Raw genomic sequence first — 17,480 nt, forward strand, 5'->3', positions numbered from 1 at the left:
TGCAGAGCTGGAAACGGTGCAGGGAGGGCCAGGGAGGCCCCTCCAGGTCAGGAGAATGGGAGGAGGCAGAGATCCGTCAACCTGCGAGGTGGTGGACCTGCCCAGAGGGACGGAGGGAGAAGTGACTGGGAGCTAGCTTCAAAGTTTAATGTGGCAAGCTGGGTGAGTATCGGTGGTTTTGAAGCCAGCTGGGAATGTTCTACTTGACTCCACTGGCGCTGGTTTTGCCCTTGCTGCCCTGTGGCCTCCCAGAGGCCATCTCGGGGGGCACGGGCAGCCAGGAAGGTGGGGAGCTGCCCGCCCCACTCCTCAGCCCACGTGAGATCTGTTGAAGCAGAGGTAGCAACACGGTCACTGAAAACACTGCAGTAGCAGGGGCGCGTGGGGGGCTCCATCAGTGAAGCATCTGCTTTGGCTCAAGTCATGATCTCAGGGTCCTGGGTCAAATCCTGGGTTGGGCTCCTTGCTTCTCAGGGAGTCTGCTTCTCCCTCTGCCTCTCCCCTGTGCCCTTTCCCTCAGTCTCTCTCAAATAAAATCTAGAAAGAAAGAGAGAGAAAGGAAGAAAGGAAGGAAGAGAGAAAATGCTGCACTAGCAAATAGAGAAGCCAGCAGAATTTTGACCAAAGTTAGGCTAAGGGCCATCATCCTGCATAGTGTGAACTGGAGCAGAAGAGCCTGAATCCAGGAAGCGGCTCAGCAGCAGAAGGCAGACAGAGAGGTTCTTGGGGGAAGCCAGAGACGTGAGCTGCCCGAGGTTGGGGGTTGGAGAGCAGATGAGCTGTGTCTCTGAGGTTTTGAGCTTTGGTGCAAGAGAATCCACGTGGCCCCTGAAGTGGGGACATGATCCAGGGGACGATGGTGGTAGTAATGGCAGTGAGCAATGAAGATGAGTGAGCAGAGCTTAGGGAAGGAGGCAGATGGACAGACATCGAGACCAGAACAGACAGCCCATAACGATTGGTGGGTTCCATAGGGGATGGGTTTTTATGGGTTTTTATGTTGTTTTGTTTTCCTGTGGACAACAGAAGGACCCTGCAGGTATTTGGCAGAGGCAGCCAGAAGTGGTGGCCGGAAGGCTGGGAACGACGGGAGGACCACAGTGCGGCTGTGTGCTTACCTCCTCAGCAGGACAGCGCACACGTGTGCTCTTTCCTAGTCCTCACGGTGGTCAGGGCAGCAGGAGAACGTAGCCCATGCCCTCTCTACCCAGTCCAGGGTCTGGATTGGCCAGAAGATGACGGCCAGGTCAGGGCTGGCCGTGTCAGAAGCCAAGTGACAAGTATCTGGTGCAGGGACCGTGGGACTGACTGCAAAGATGGCAGAGGGTAGGAAGACAGGTGTCAGCGAGGGAGAACGTGGCCCAAGAGGGAGGGCACCACTCTGACATCCAAGAGCTTGCTGGCACTTCCAGGCCTCATCAGGATTGGGGTGTGGGTGGAGGTTGCTGGTGGTGACCTGGGTACGGAAGTCGGGGAGCTTAATTTCTGGCCAGAATCTGAAAGCTGTAGGTGAGCCGAGATGTTGGGGAACGTGAGTGGCTGGTGCCAGTGATGCAGGGTTGGAGGGAGTGGCATGCGTTCTTCAGGGACGTAGCTGCTGGCTTGTGTCCTTCAGCCGTGCTGTCCATCTTGTTGGAGTCCTGTTTGCATGTAAGGTCAGGCTCAGTGACTCAGAGCGGGGAACAGATGCCAGAAGGTCCCCGGACACAGCACCGCTTGGGCGAGAGTCTGGCTCTTCTCATCACCCACTTCAGCGATCTGCTCCCAAACGGCAGCTTTGCATGCTTTTCTCACAAAAGTTAGTCCTTGATTAACACCCTGGATTTGAATTTTAATAGAACCACTTTTGTTATTAATGAAACTCTTGGGGGTCTGAGGAACCCTGTGATGGTTCCACCCTCCGTGCTGCCCTTTCCTTCCGTGGCTCGGGGTCAGCCATCCACGGTCCAACGGCCTCCAGAGCACGCAGGGTTTTGACGTTCTTTCCTAGGCTCTGGTACAGAAAGGAAAACAGAAACAAAAAGTTTCTAAAGTGATTGGATCCCAAGCGACGTGACAAGGCAGGAAGTCGACAAGGTTCCACCCTGCCATCCCGAGTACGCACCCCAGTCTGCGCGCGGAGAGGGTGCGTCTCGGACTCATGGGTGGATGGGTCGGTTTGAATGACGTCTGTCTGAGATCCGTCAGGCACACAGCTTTGTCTCTGCTTTCACGATGAGCTTAGTGAGCGATGGATGGAACCTCCGGGCAATCGTAGTGGGAGCCTACTTTTGTACTTTTCTGCTGGCGATTGTCACAAGCTGCATGTTTTTCTAAACACCTAAGTGCACATTGACCGTAGCCTGACAGGGCTTGGCCTTGTTTGTCCCCGTGGCTTGGCTGCCTGCCCAGCAAGACAGGAGTCTGGTCAGCAGCTCCGTGCTGCTGGGAATGCGGGTTTCCTTTACCCGAGAGATCGGACCCCGAGGAACCCGCTCATGCTGGGCCATCTCGTCTTGATTCAGGATGCGCTGGCTCACGCAGTGATGCGCTTGGTCCAGGTTTGGAAATAGACCTTGGCCGGACTCTTCCAAGAGTGCCATCCTGTCACCCACCAGCTGCCCCCTCCCCTGGCGTGAGCACCAGGGGCTCAGGGTGGGGAGGCAAGGGAACCGGGGCTTGGCTTGCCGCCCATCGCTCCAGTGGGGCATACGCCATGTAGCAGATATTGACCAGTGTGCACACGTGAGACAGGAAGCGCCTCCCCACGGTCGTACCTTGAGGCTTTGTCTTCTGACTTCGCTGCCTGCGCGTCCTGCGTGGTGGTGACTACGGTGTTTGTCTTGCTTCCTCACTAAATGTCAGGAAGCATGCATTTTCCCACATTGTTGAAATATTCATAAGTAACTGTCTAATAGCTTGTAGTGATGTCACGTGGTTGGTTCTGTAATTTACTCATTTCTTTCGTTCTGGTAACATTCCTAGTTTCTGACTTTTCACCCCTGTAAATAAAACACTGCATCTGCAGGAGTCCAGTTTGGGGTTGATTTCTGGAAGCAGACTTGCTGAGGTAAGGGATACTGGTGTCCTCTGGCCTTCATGGGTCTGTCCTTTCCAAACAGGCGGTGCTGGCTCCATGCTCAGAGCACTGTCCAGGGGCTGGCGCATCCCTGACTCGTGCTATTCAGTGGTCAGGCTGGATTTTTTGTCTTCACGTGGTGCTGACTTGCCATCCAAAGTGGGGTGAAGGCAAGCAGCACTCCCCTGAGACCACCTTGCTGGAAGGCCTGTGTGTACAACACAGCCCAGCCTCTGATGAACACACCTCTGGGGTTTTAGTCCAGTGAAGATGCTACACCCGGGGCGACATGTGAATCCAGAATCTGAAATCTAGTCCTGAATAGGTTTGTTTTTGATCTTGAACAGATTTAACACTTATGTAGTCAAGAACTTGGCGGCAGAGAGAAGGCAGGAGTTCATTGTTTGGGGTGGGGACTGGCCACACTGGGTCGTCTCAGGATGGGGGCCCACCACTCCACTGGAGAGGGCAAGTGTGTGATTTCAGCTGGGGGTTGAGTGTGGTGTCTGTCCACCTCGAGGCTGAGATCCAGCTCGTGGGCAGCCAGTTGGCCAACCAGGACTCTGAGGTAGACACCAAGGCCCAGGGCCCCCCAGTTGGCGGAGCTCCGTGCGTGTTGTCACATGTGGATATGCCGGGAGGGGACAGGGAAGCCCCACCTTTGATACCTTTCCTGGAGTCTGCCCCATGCAGAGTCTCTGCACTGGCTTGAACGTCTCTTTGTATTTTTCGCTAATAAACTGTAACCATGAGCATAACAGCGTTCACTGAGTTATAAGAGTCCTTCTAGTAAATTCTCAAAGCCACAAGTGGTTTTGGGAACCCATGGAACCTGCAGTTGGCGTCCGAGTTGGGGACGTGCCCTCTCACCTTGCAATTTGGCTAACCCTGAATATATTGAGAGAGAGAACCCGTCATGAGACATTCAGGATCACCGTTTTCTCAAGTGCTTGTTCCTTGCGTGCTCCAGCCGTTGTGTGTCTGCTGGTCCTAGACAGCGGGGCTTCAACCTTGAACACACCCTCCAGGTGCACCAGTTCCTCACCCGAGCCACCCTGTGGGGAGTCCTCATGCAGAGGAAGGTGCCGTGTTACTGCTGGTGAGCTTGTGAATGATCTTACTCAGAAAGGTTTCGGTACCTGTGCTCCTCCTCCCCAGATGCAGGACCCGAGCCACTGGCTGCTCTGTCTGGGCTCCATGTCCACCCTCGGCCCTCTCAAAGCCCCCTCCTTCCCATCATCCCCAGTGCCATATTCCCTCTGTGGCAGCGACCCAGGAGTCTGCACTGGCACTTGCAGGCTGACAACGAGGATGCCAGTCGAACGCCTTCGCGGACTGCGTGCTCTTGGGAGGTGCACCCCCTGCTCCCCTAGCTCTGCAGGGAGGCTCTGGTGCTGCTTGTTGAGGGCTGGCGATGTTTGCTGTGCTGTGCTGCTCCTAGATCCTGGCCACCTGGTATGTGCTCTCCTTTTGGAAGAGAGTGGGGTGGAGAAAGGATGAGAAAGTGAGACAGTCCTGTCGGCCTTGTGCTAAGTGTTTACCTGGAGACCTTGACTCCTTTTAAGTTGTGGAAATCCTCAGTGGTGCCCAGCACACAGAGCCAGTTAAAATTGCTTTTGGGGCCCCTGAGTGGCTCAGCCAGTGGAGCGTCCAGCTCTGGGTTTCAGCTCAGGTCATGATCTCAGGATCTGAGATTGAGCCCTGCATCAATCTTGAGAGTCTTTCTCTCCTCTATCTCCCCTTTTTCCGCTCCCCCTCCCCGCTCTGTGTCTGTAGAATAAATAAACATCTAAAAAAAATTCCTCCCTCTGTCCCCATTCACACTCTCTCTCTCCGAAAAAAAAAAATAATAATAATCCTTCTTTCTAAGTAAATTAAGCCATGATCAGTAGCTTGACTGTGTTTGCAAAGCCTTTCAGTTTAAAGAAACTGGAGTCTCCCTGTTGATGTACATTTTTTTTTTTTTTGGACTTCTTTTCCAAGGGTTCAGACCATTTGAGCAGTAATGCTATTTTCAAATATCTAACCTTTCTTTTTTCTTGTCCTATCACTTGTGGAAGTAAGAAGGATGTGTTCTTCCTCTAGTGGGAGGTACAGTCAGAGTAGGAAGTTAGCCCTGCTCAGCGGTGCCCCTTACTGCAGTCAGCCGCTTTGAACAGAATCCGTGCAGAGATGGTGCCTTCAAACGAGTTACTATGATGGCAATTATTAATCTGTGAAATCTTAGAAATAGCAGGAATCACACTTTAGTCTCTGAGCCAAATTACTGTGAACATTTTCCTTTGGGGAGGAAAAAAAAGAGTTTCCTGTCAGATCTAATTAAAGTTGCTACACGGCAGAGCCAGGCTGTACTGCAGGCACAAGCACACCTCTGGGCTCGGCCTGACTCGGTCTCCCCTGGGTGTCGACTCCGCCTGCTCTCTCACCCTCGCCTGTGGCACAACCACCTGGACCCCCCCTCCCACCCCTCCTTCTCTGTGGTCTTGGTCTCTGCGTTATTACACCTGTGCTTGCTGACTAGCTTCTGGGCAGACCGTGAGCCCGAGAGCAGGGCCTTGACGGTACCACTGACCTCTGCATCCCAGCACTAGAGCGGCACCTGGCCCTGCAGTGGTAGGCACTCAGATGTCTGATGAGTGAACAGAAGATAGGCTGACCTCAGAGGCCGAGCTTTCCTTCCCCAGAGGTCAGGTTGAAAGTGTACCCCTGCAGCCTGGAGCCACAGGGCTGGGATGTGGAATGGAAGAGTGTGGCCCAGGCTCCTCGGTAGCAGATGCCACAGTAGCCCTTCGGGCCTGGCCATGGCCCATCTCTCGTATGTGGAAGCCACAAGAGTGGTGTGTGTATCCAGGGGTCTGGTCTATGCATCGGGGCACCCGAGGGAAGGGAGGTGAGGACGGAGGCTGCGTTCTCAGCTGCGAAGTTGGAAGTACACTGGCCTGGCAGGGTGCTCCCCCTGCCTCTGCTCTGAGCTTCTTGTCTCCTCTCTCCCCCCTCTGCCATAGCCAGGGCTCTCTGGACAGTCACTAACGAAAGCACACCATGTCTCCTAGGATTCCTGGCCGGCTGAACGACCGCAGGACCCCCCTGGGAGAACTGAACTGGATCTTCACAGCAATCACAGACACCATCGCGTGGAATGTGCTCCCTCGGGGTGAGGCTGCCCAGACCGGTCCCCTTGGGGCGGGGAGGGCTACTGCCTCACAGTCGGGAGATGCCGCCCCTTAGAGGGAGGGAAGCAAAACGGAAGCAAGGAGGTTGTCAGTGAGCAATGCTGAGGGGGCAGGAGGAGGAGGAGGAGGCAGGATTTCCAGGTGTCCCCGTGTGTCAGACACCACGAACAGCGGTGGACACTGAGCTCCATGTGAGCATTCGCTCTGACGTCCGTGTGATACTGTCTGTGTGGACTCAGGGCTCACTTTTCTTCATAAACGTTGGCACAATCCAGATTTCTTAAAATTTGAAGTGCTATTATAAGACTTGTTTATATTTTTTCGTTAGTGACTGGCTGGGGTTTGGTGTGTGCTTGTACTTATGCGTGTGAGTGTGTGTGTGTAGCATCGCCAATGGGAAACGTGCCTACTCGTCCTGACCTGCTTGTAAAAAATTCTGATGGAGGTAAGTCTGTGTATTTGGCTTTACACGCTGAATGTGGGTCACTGAAGATACCTTTTTCTGTTTTATCTGTCCTCAGATCTCTTCCAAAAGCTCTTCAGACAGGACCTGTTGGTGGCTAGTCTGTTTCGAAATTTTCTCCTGGCGGAAAGGATCATGAGGTCTTACAACTGCACCCCCGTCAGCAGCCCACGCCTGCCTCCCACTTACATGCACGCGATGTGGTAAGTGTCCAGCTGGGCAGTGCCGGCCAATGCGATGTGTCTAAATGGCTCGGTTTCTGTCCATTTCTGTGGTAGGACAAGTTTAATGGAATTATGGGAAGCAAAATAGAAGGACTTGCCAGCACCTTGGAGACCCGAGTGGTGTTAACAAGTAGGCAGAGTCCCTATCTAAAGCTCTGTAGATGGGAAATGTGAGTCTCCTTCAGGGACGCAGGTGTCCTGGAGGGTCTTTGAAGATGGAGCAGGCCCAGCCACTCTGGAGGTAACTTCAGTCCAGTAACCCGGGGTGGGAGAGGCTTGCACGCGAGCTTCTGACTCTGCAGGAGCCGGTTCTGCGGAGAGAAACTGGCAGCAGGGTTATGAAGTATGTCCCAGATTGCTCCACCAGCTTAACTGCTGGACTCGTGACCAGTTAATTTGTAGGCTTCTATCACAGGAACACACATGTACACACGCTCACATGTATGTACCCGTGTGTGCGACACACTGTACACACCCATGTGCCTCCACTCACACAGTCGCACGTGTGCACACACTGCACACGAGTGAGGCTGTTTGACCATTGCTTATAGTTCGCCCACCGTTGCTACTTACGCTACTAGTAATAGTAGTAACTAGTGGTAAAAAGGATCTTAATGTGAGTTGTCTAGTTTAGATACCAAATCTGAAGGCGTTGGGTTTCTTCCTGTTTCCTGGCTTCTGTAACACGGGCAGAGATGGGGTGACAGCAAAGGGGAAGTGAGTCTGAGTCGTGTCTGTCTGGGAGAACCCCTAACGCAGGTACTTGAAAACAGTTCCCTCATGGTGTGTTCTCATGGTCAGGCATATTTCAGCTAGTGATTTTTTTTTTTTTTTAAATACGTGCACGACTGTTTTCCCCCGACACTGAAAACTCTTGAGTACCAAGGACGGGTTTGTAGACTCACTGCCCTCATCCACTCAAGGGAAATCAGGAAGGAATGTTGTCATCTGTGAGGCAAACCGGGGCATGCTGTGCTGGCCACAGCAGCGGACCGTACAGAGGGAGTTAGAGCACACACCCTCCTCCGTACCCGGAGTGACGCGGAGTGCCGCCTCGGGGGCACGTGAGGACGGAACACCGTGCAGCAAGTAGGTTGCATGTGCCCAGAATGGGGGAGAGCAGCTCTGCTCCCACCACTCCACAGGGCTGGCACTGGCGGGTATTCGGCGCCCTCTGGGTACTTAGAGTGAATCATTAGTGTGAAGACCGGCATTTCCAGAAGTGTGGATGCTCCAAACAACCTTCTCCCTTAAGAAAAGTGATGTCTTAAATCCCGTCTTTTTCCTCTGAACCAGGTTTTTATAAAACAGCTTTTCTTTAAAAAGGGAAGAAAAGGGCAAAAACCTCCACGGGGTCAGTGCCGCATGTGGTCTGGAAAGATTACCAGGTATGCCACAGGACGTGGGCAGCACAGCAGCGCCCAGTGTGTGCACCTTCCAGGTCGCAGGGTCCCACTGGCTGAGACGAGAATGACTCCGGCACTACTGTCGGAGAGAATCAGTCTGTGTCCTTCTGTCCCCTCCCGCCCGAGCCCCAGCCCCGCTCCCCGGACAGCGCACACTTCTCTGGCAGTAGAAACGCCTCCTGCGAGATAGGCTCAGTGGCATGGAGTGAACGCCGGGTCGTGCTGGAGAAGACGGCAGAGAGCAGACGGGACAGGCGGGGCTGGAGTGAGGGCAGCTGGCCAGCCTCCTCTCATCTTCCTGCTGCCTTTCCCCAGATTGGCGCCTTGGAATGTTCTGACCTCTAGAGTTTGTGTGGGAACTGCTTATAGTCTCAGATCTAGACGTGACAGCAGCGCTTCATGATCCCACCATTGCTACTAAGGACGCCTTTCCTTGCTGGCCCCAAGGCTGGGAGGATGGCCCTCTCTCCTGCGAAGTTAGCTCCTGTGAATCTCATAAAGCAAATCTGCACGTGTATGTATGTGCTGTGCACAGAAACATGAACGACACAGCGATCCACCAAGACCCCAGTGAGCATGGGGAGAGCCTCACGGTGTGGCGAGGCAGTGGAATGGCTAGCAGCCATCTGTGTTCACCCATGCCGTCCTTTCCTGGTCTGGCTACCCTGAGCATTTCTGGGCCCCTCTGCGGCTAGAACGTACCCTGAGGACTGGGGTCCCTTGGACCCCATCAGCCTCAGTGGTCCACCACCGTGCGCAGCGCCGCCTGGTGTGCTGCCCTCCCTGCTCCCTGTCAGGTGGACTCCAGTTGTTGCAGGTCGGCCTTGTGCCGGAGCCGTGGCTTGGCACCAGGTGCTGTTGGGGGTGCTCAGACCAGAGCCGGGCACAAGAGACAGCAGGGTGGGTGGGGAGGGAAGTCAACCAGCAGTACACCTTGGTGGCCCCATTCAGCCGACCCCTGACCCTGTGCGGTTCTGAGGATGGGGTGACCCCTCAGAATAGTCCTCATCGTCCTGAGAGGGCCAGGCCGCTGTCACCCCAAGGGATCTTTCAAAGTCAGAAGCACAAAGTGGAAGCAGCTCTCCTCGAGGAGTCCAGCTTCCTGGCCCCTGTGCAGCCTGCTTCCTTGAAGCACATTCTCTTTCCTAATCCAGAACAGTGAATGTCTTTCCAGTTGGCTCTGAGCTCCGTCACCGGGACTGTGGGACTGTCCAGCTCCTGCCTGCCACTGGGAGTGAATTTTGTTCGTACGAGCATGTCCCCAGAAGTCAGGGTGTGACAGTGCCATTGCAGTGCTCCCAGACCAAGGACAGAGATGCCACCCGGCCGCCTTGTGATTGCCTCATCGAAGGAGGCCATCCAGCAGGAACTGTGGGAGGGGGTGGAGATAGACCTCCACTCCCGGCCCTCCCTCCTTACTCTCCAGCCTGTTCCACTGTGCGTGTCCATCATGGTCTTTCCATAATGTAGTTCAATAGATATCCTGGAGGAAAGATTTATTGTAAAGCAAGCTCAGGGAGGTGACACGTACTCGCTCCTTGGTGGCTGCCTCTAAGGGCTCTGGGCCCCAGGGTGGTGGGCTGTACAGATGGGCTGGAGCCGTGGGTTTGGTTTTACCATCATGGCCAAAGGAATTTATGTACTTTGAATATTTTTTTCTTTTTCATTTTGAACCCGAACCTTAAGCATGTATCTCATGTGCTTTCCTGGCATTTCCCATGAAAGTGAAGAAGCCATTTTGTCAGGTCCCACTGAACCCGGGCTTAGCACAGGGGGGCTGATGAACGCCAGAGCCTCTGTGCCGAAACGAAAGGGAACACGGAAACCAACCACAAACTAAATGCATGTTGTAAGAAAACCCATTGGCTCTTTTTCTGACGGACACAGTCTTCTATTTAGAAATAGAAATCCTGCAGTCAGAAGAATCAAGGTGTGTATTGTTACCTGTTGCTGAATAACCATATTCCTGCAGATTGAGTGGCTTAAAGCACACTGGTTATGATGTTTCTGTGGGGCAGGGTTCTGGTCTGCTGGGGGTCTCACCAGGCTGCAGAGACCCACAGCCCCTGCCCCATGGGGTCCCGTGTGTGGCCTCGAGCTGCCTCGGCTGGCAAGGGCACAGCAGTCTAACACAGTGACGTAGCATCAGGGACAGTGTCCTCTTTGCTGGGCTCTGTTAAAGGTCAGCCCCAGGTCCCTCCCTGGGGCAACCATCAGAGTCTCCACCATGAGCCCCATCTTGCTGAAGGAGACAGCTGGAGAGTCCGTGGAACTTCTGTGCAGAAGGCAAGGCGTGGGCGGGTGAGAAGATGGTGCGCCGCAGTCTTTACCGAGGCAGAGGCACAGACAAGTGGTGGCATGTGATCCAAAGGTGCTGAATACAAAAGTAATAACGCCAGTGACTTACTTATTAAGTAGCTTCTGTGGGTCATGTGTTGTGCTGTCCGTGCACTAAGTCCCACCCCTCACAACAGAGGTGTTGGTGCCAACAGCCCCATTTCACAGGTGATCGCAGGAGGCACAGGGAGGTAAGCGGATGGCCCCACAGCAGGGCCCGGCCACGATGGGGCAGTGCAGCCCCAGACGGCTCTGCGTGGACACATCATGTACGCAGGCTTCCAGATGTGTGACGGGGACACGGGTCGACCTGGGTCATGGCATCTCCATCATCAGTCAGCCTGTGTGGTGTCTGGGAATGCGTCTGATCAGATGCCATGGTGGAGGAGTGGCCCTGCACCCAGCTGGGTGAGGCAAGGTGGCGTGGATTCCACAGGAAGGATTCCGTGGTTCACGTGCACTCCAGTTCCCTCTTGCACCCATGTTCAGTCAGCCTCATGTGCGGGGCCAGAGCCCTGGGTCTCTCCCTCCAGCTGGACATTGGAAGTGGCCAGGCGTGCAGCCATTCTGGAATCTGATTTGTCTTGCCGTGTCCTACCCACGGACGCCTCGGAACCACTCGACCCTGCACCTGTGCCTTCGGTTGTGACCTTGCTGGCCTCAGGCCCCCTGCTGCACTGTCCACTTTGCACCCACCTGTCCCCGCTCAGGAGGATGGTTCGGCAGGTGCTGAGGAAGGACCAAGGACCGTGAGAGATGAGACATTCTGAAAGATTTTGACAAGCTAAGCCATTTGTCAGAATTTTAGCTATAAAGAGGAGGATTGCGACTCACCCTGGTACCTAACGGAGCAGGTGCACAGTTAAGATACATGTACTTGAAACAGTGGAAGCAATCTTATGTTTATGAAGACTATTTATTACTGTACGAAATGTGTTAAACGACAAGAGCAGACCCCAAACGGAATCAACAGAATCAACCGTATCTATACTACGATATGCGTTCCGCGCAGAAAGGTGGAACGGAGCGGTGACCTGGGGTGAGCGGCGCTGGCACCTGGGCCGTGGGGCCGAGGGCGGGCTCTCCATTTTAAAAGTCAGCAGATGCTGCTTTTATAAAGTCTGCATGTAGATTTTCTTCGAAGCTTTTGAAACCCCAGAAGCTATTTCTAACAATTGAGTCATTATGATTAAGGCATTATTTGTCAAAATACAAAACCAGAGACAGAAGAAGTTGTTGAGTACTTCTTTGCACAAGATACACGAGACTAGTCAAATCCCGTAAGGTTTGGTGCTGGGACTTGGTCTCACTTGGTATGTTTCAAATGTTGTGACAAGAGCTCATTAAAATTCCAAGTTGGAAATCACTCACACACATTAGACTCAGTCCTGAGTTTGTACAGCAGACAGGATTGTCCTTGAAGCAGCACGTTGCGGGGATACCTTGCACCCCTGCCAAGTCCTGGGCACTGGACTTGTACCTGTATGGGCCTTGTAAAGGCCATAAAAAGCCACTCTAGAAAAGTGTAAAGTAGTGCCCGAGTATCTACTGATGTGGGGTCCTGGGGCCCCAGCACAGCCTCCATCCTCGGGGAGCTTGAATGCAGCTGAGGAGCGCTCTGGAAGAAAAGCCTATCCGTGGTGGGACAGTCCTTGGTCAGAAGGAGGCGGGGGCCCCCTGACCCTGTGCCCTCAGCCCAACCCAGGAGGCTCCTGGTACAGGAACAAGATACCCTGCTGGGCATTGCTGTGACCCCAGGGCAGCTGTCCACCCACTCCCCCAGCCCTGCCGGCGAGCCCTGCGTCCTGAGTCACCTGTCCCTGTACCTGTAGACATCCTGACCTGCTCGTGTCCAGCATGAGTGTGAGTGTCCTGCCCTGTGCTGTCCTGTCTGAGCCCGAGGAGGGAGAGCTGGGCAAAGCCCCACACCACACCAGGTTTAATTGTCCAAACATCAAAAATGAGGCCTGGCCCCAAGGGGATTGCTGCCTGGAGAAGGGGGTCGTCACACAGTGTGTTCATGGCGAGGGAAACGCACCCACGGCTCACAGAGCCAGGAGGACCCCGGAGGGTGTCATGCTGGCAGGAGGAGGGGTGTGGTCAGGAGAGCAGAGAAACGGAACGCCACTGGAGGGGGGCCCGGGGTGTGGCTGTGTCCAGAGCTGCTGCAGCAAGGGGCAGAGCTGGCCCTGCAGAGGAGCTTCATGTGCTTGCGGTGGTGAGCAGGGCAGGGCAGGAGCCAGCGACCCCAGCCCATGCGGGAGGACCCGCATGAGAAGTAGTGGAGGTTGTGTAGCATGTTGCGCTGGGGCCCAGGCGGTGACCACGTGGCTGGATGTGAGGAGCCAGATTTCAGTGTCTCATCTGCCGAGATGGACAGGGCTCGGTGACCAGTTCCATCTGGGGGTGGGCAGGCAGGACAGTGGGACCTCTCCAGGGCTCCGCCTGGAAAGCTGAGTAGGTGGTGCTGCCTGTGACCAACCCCAGAGCAGGCACCCGGGCGGTGGGAGGGGCAGAAACAAGTCCGCCGGGAGTGTGCAGGGTGGGCAGGCTCCCTGGGGCTCCAGGGGGAGGCCTGCAGACCCTGGGAGCCCGAAGATTCAAGGCAGTTGACGGGTAGATGACAATGCGAGTGGTTGCCACTTACTGAGCACCTACTAAGTGCCAGGCCGTGTACTGGGTCCCGTTACTGGGTTCCTGGCGTGATCATCTTCCTAATCCTGGACACAGCCTGGCAACAGATGTTGTCGTGTCAGTGTAGCACGCGAGGGAGCGAGGGAACGGGCCTGGAAGGCAGGCGCGCTGTCCCTCTCTGCTGAGAGGGAGGACTCGGCATCTCCGAAGCCAGGGGCTCCTCTGTGAGTACCCGTGGTGGGACGAGATGCCACAGCGCGGGCGGTACAGGACAGGTTGTAGGGGACTGTGGGTGAGCGGCCCAGGTGGGCCGTGTCAAGGGAAGGGACCTGGCATCCCCGGGGTCGTGTCAGGCCCTTGCACGGGAGCCCCTCGTACCGCCGGTGCACACCGACTGGGTTGGCTGGGCCGGCATGGGGACTGCATGGGTTCCTGGTGATGTGCCAGCAGCGACTGTCGGGGGCGTGGACCGTAAAAGGACGGCTTTTCAGGAACCGTGCAGCAGGGTGCCGACGGACCCATCACCTGAAGGTGCGCTCTCTGAGCAGAATACAGGGCCAGGAGCCTCGGCTCCAGGCAGCAGTTGCCTCTGTCCTGGTCTGCTCTGGCGGCAGACGCTGCAGCGTGTGTGTCCGTCCTGTGGGAGCACCTGTGGGGGTGGGGGCAGGGGGCCAGGGGTATCGGCCGTGCCAGGTGTTGGCACTCGACTGCAGTGCCGCTCCTCATGGCACTTTGAGCTCATGGATTCACACTTTCACTTACAACTTACTTATTTTAAAATGTAGTCAGCTGGGGGCGCCTGGGTGGTTCAGTCAGTTAGGCACCCAACTCTTGATTTCGGATCAGGTCACAATCTCAGGGTCGTGAGATCGAGCTCCATGTCAGGCCCCGTGCTCAGCGAGAAGTGTGCTTGCGATTTTCTCTCCCTCTCCCCCTGCCCCACGCGTGTGCACACTCGCTCTCTCTCCAATACATAAGTAAATACATACACACATATGCACATATGTTTACAGCCAGGACAGTAAGCTTTGTAAGGGCCAAACCAAACTCATGTTGGAGCCCGCTGGGGACTCTGCAGGGAACCGTGACCTTGGATGTCCTTGGGGTGGAAGTAAGAATTCAGCACCTTGGTGACCTGGGCCCTTGAAGCCTGGGAGCCATGCAGTGGGCAGGCGTGCACCACAGTGCTGCGTGTCCGCGTCTTGGCGCAGCAGCCTGGGCTCTCGTCTTGTGAGCGGGTCATGCTTCACGGTCCACATCAAAGGGTCCTCTCCATTTGGCATCTTTTTCTTGAACGGCTCGATACTATGGCTTCCTATCTTGATGGAAATGCTGAAAAATGCCATGTAACTAGAGCTACAGGGTTCTCTTACAGAAATTAGCGGTGATGAGATTTCCGAGGAGCATCATATGCATATAACACACGTTTTCTCAGGATAGGGTTTTCCTAATGACAGTGCCAGCATGGGTCTGTAGCCAAAGAGTAAACATTAGTCAATCCCATTAAATGTTGAAAATTATACCATTAGCCTACTTTGATCAGGAGTTGAACATGAAATCAGGCTTCAGATTTAAAAAAGAAAATGCTTGTAGGAACATAATGAAGCAATACTGGCCAGAAACAATCAGTTGCAGTCAGTGTGGCAGCCCAGGCCCTCCCGGCTCCGGCGTCTGTGCCGACGAGGAACCAGCCTGCTGCAGGACCCACTGCGCCGGCGCTCCCGGAGCTGCTTCCTCGTCGCTGCCACCAAAGCTCGTGGAGACGAGGGTGTTTCTGGCAGTGCGGGTTCATGAGGGGGTTCATTCAGTGGTAAATAGATCCCACCACCACCCAAATTAGGAGTGTTCACAGTTTCTAAAATGCTTTTCCCAAGCTCTCTGTCCACAGTGACCTAAGCCAGTGCCCTCGCAGTGACTGGCTTCAGTGTCCACCTGCTGGTTTCCCGTGGGGCCACCGTGGACGAGCCTTGCTGTCCATTCACACCCAGAGGCAGCTGGAAGACCCACGTAGACGGTCTTTGCTTCCCAGGGGAGCGTCCGGGGTGACAAAGTCTTGGTCCGTGCCCTCCCACAGGCTAAAAAAAAAATGAGCGTAAAGGCAGGAAGAGAGCATGAAGGTGCTGCTTGTGATTTCCACCTTCTTTCTGGGTTTGGGGCACGTGTGTGTTTGGGTGCCAGCCCTGCTCTGGGTCCAGTTCCTGTGTTTGCTGAGATGGTTCCTGAGTAGATGCCCCCAGAGGGCCAGCCATGCTTCCCGGAGTGTCTCGATGCTCCAGTGGATGGAACAGGAAGACTTCGAGTCCAGCTGTGCCACCACATAGACCTGGGAAGGAGACAGTCACCTGAGAGGGTGGTCATCTTTACTTCCTTACAGAAGCACTCAGGCCGTGATGTGGGGCCTGCAGCCTCACCCCTGCTTGTAGACCGCCTCCCCCTCCCCTGCCGGTAGATAGAGGCTCCACCAGTGGCTTCGTGAAGGAGGATCTATTTCTCTTTCCATGTCACCTGAGCGTGACCCACTGGGACCCAGGCTTCCCACCGCCCCGCCGTGGCTAGCCCCACGGGCACCCCTGCTTCCTGCTGGCTCCTGCACCCTCTCCTGCACCCACTGGGTGGCCGGTATCTAGCTCACGTGCCTGTCCACTCAGGCGGTGGGAGAACGTGAGGCCCGGATGCCAAGAGGTCATGCTCCGGTTCTGCCCAGGAGGCCGGGTGCTCGCTGCTCGCTGGGCTTGCCGCGGAGCTGGTTTGGGGACAACACACCCAGACAGGCCCCCTCTGTGTAAATGGACCAGAGCTCGTGCGTCCCCTGGGAGCCCACGGCCAAGCTTGTCAGAAAGCGCATCTGGAATGACGGATGTGCCGTCCAGTCGCCGCAGTCCTGGGGTGGGGGTGGAGGGGCTGCGTGTTGAGCCGGGGAAAGGAGGGAGCAAAGCCCTACAGAGACTGAGGTTAAAACACAAAGTAATCTCCATCTGACTGTGCTTCAGGCGGGGCGTAATGACGAAGTGTGGCGCCGGCTCCTGTTTAATTTTTGATGTGAAGCCCCAGGGACTCGTCGCCTTCACTTTCGATTTCTGCAGGTCCCGGAGCCTCGCCCCTCCGCACAGTAATAACCCGTGCTTTCCGTTCCGTCGAGGGCGCCTCGCCCGCTGAGCGATCGCCGCAGATGGAGGCCGCGCGCTCTTGGAAGGCTCCCTGCCGGCCCACTCCTTGGGCGCCTGCCATCCGAGGCCCGTTTCCTGAAAACCCGAGCTCTTGCCTGCACGGCACGTTTTCCGGGCAGTGACTCACCGAGCAGCCCACAGCGCAGGAGCCTCGGCTCAGCTGGTCAGGCTGTCGCGGCGCCCCCTCCCGCCGCAGTGCGGCCGCGTGGGCCGTGGGAAGTGCGAACGCAGACACCCTCCCGGTTGGCGCTCGCCTGGGCGCCGGAGCCCGGCCTCGGGCTTCCCGGGACTCACGTTCCCACTCTCCCCGAGCCAGAACCCGAATTAAAACTCCCAAGTTCATTGTGATCTTACCCTAGAAAATGCAGCTGGTTCTAGCCAATGGGTAAGACGCTCGCAGGAGCACCGCTGTCGTGCTGCTGGGCTCTCGTGGGTGCCCGGGTCCTCTGAGCGGCCCCTGCAGAGGCCCAGAGAGGGTCACGGGGCTGCCGCACGCAGCGATTTTGTGGGGTCTCCGCGGGTCTTAGACGTTCTCCCGAGTGCCGTGCTCTTCAGCCCTGTGGGCCAAGTCCCTCTTCCCTGTCGCCCAGACAGCTGTGCCCCTCTATCCATGGCCCTGAGCAGCTTCTCTGCCCCGCGCCCCGCTCTGGGCCCCCTGGCATGTTCGCAGCCCCAGAGTCCCCGTGCACAAACCAAAATTGCATCCTGGGCTGCTTGAGCACTTGGTACCCGAGGGAGCGGCCGGCCTCTCGGAGCTCGCTCTGCAAAGGACTGGCACCTGCTCCCCACCCCCGGCCCTGCGCGGCTCCACTCTATGGAGGGACCGAGCGGGCATCAGGAGACTGCCCGGCAGCCTCCCCCGGGGCGGGCGGGCTGGGCCCCCCGATACTGTGTCCGGAGCACCCAGCCAGGACTGCGGACAACCACGGGGCATCTTCATGGAGGGATTCCTCTTGCCCCTTGATCTGAACGAGACGGAGCCGAGAGAGGCCGTGCCGTGGCCTCCACGCCAGGTGCG

At 56.0% G+C, this 17,480-nt stretch overlaps 1 protein-coding gene across 4 annotated transcripts in view; it reads left to right on the top strand.

Moving 5' to 3' along the window:
- RPTOR (regulatory associated protein of MTOR complex 1) overlaps positions 1-17,480 on the top strand; it is a 333,774-nt gene that overhangs the window by 217,625 nt on the left and 98,669 nt on the right. For all 4 annotated transcript variants that reach the window (XM_077854547.1, XM_077854548.1, XM_077854546.1 and 1 more), the window contains 2 exons: positions 6,112-6,212; positions 6,753-6,897. In XM_077854547.1, the coding sequence (XP_077710673.1) occupies positions 6,112-6,212; positions 6,753-6,897 (246 nt within the window). The remainder of the gene's footprint in view (positions 1-6,111; positions 6,213-6,752; positions 6,898-17,480) is intronic.

The sequence above is a fragment of the Canis aureus genome, chromosome 16 (assembly GCF_053574225.1).
Source record: "Canis aureus isolate CA01 chromosome 16, VMU_Caureus_v.1.0, whole genome shotgun sequence".
Classification (NCBI taxonomy): Eukaryota; Metazoa; Chordata; class Mammalia; order Carnivora; family Canidae; genus Canis; species Canis aureus.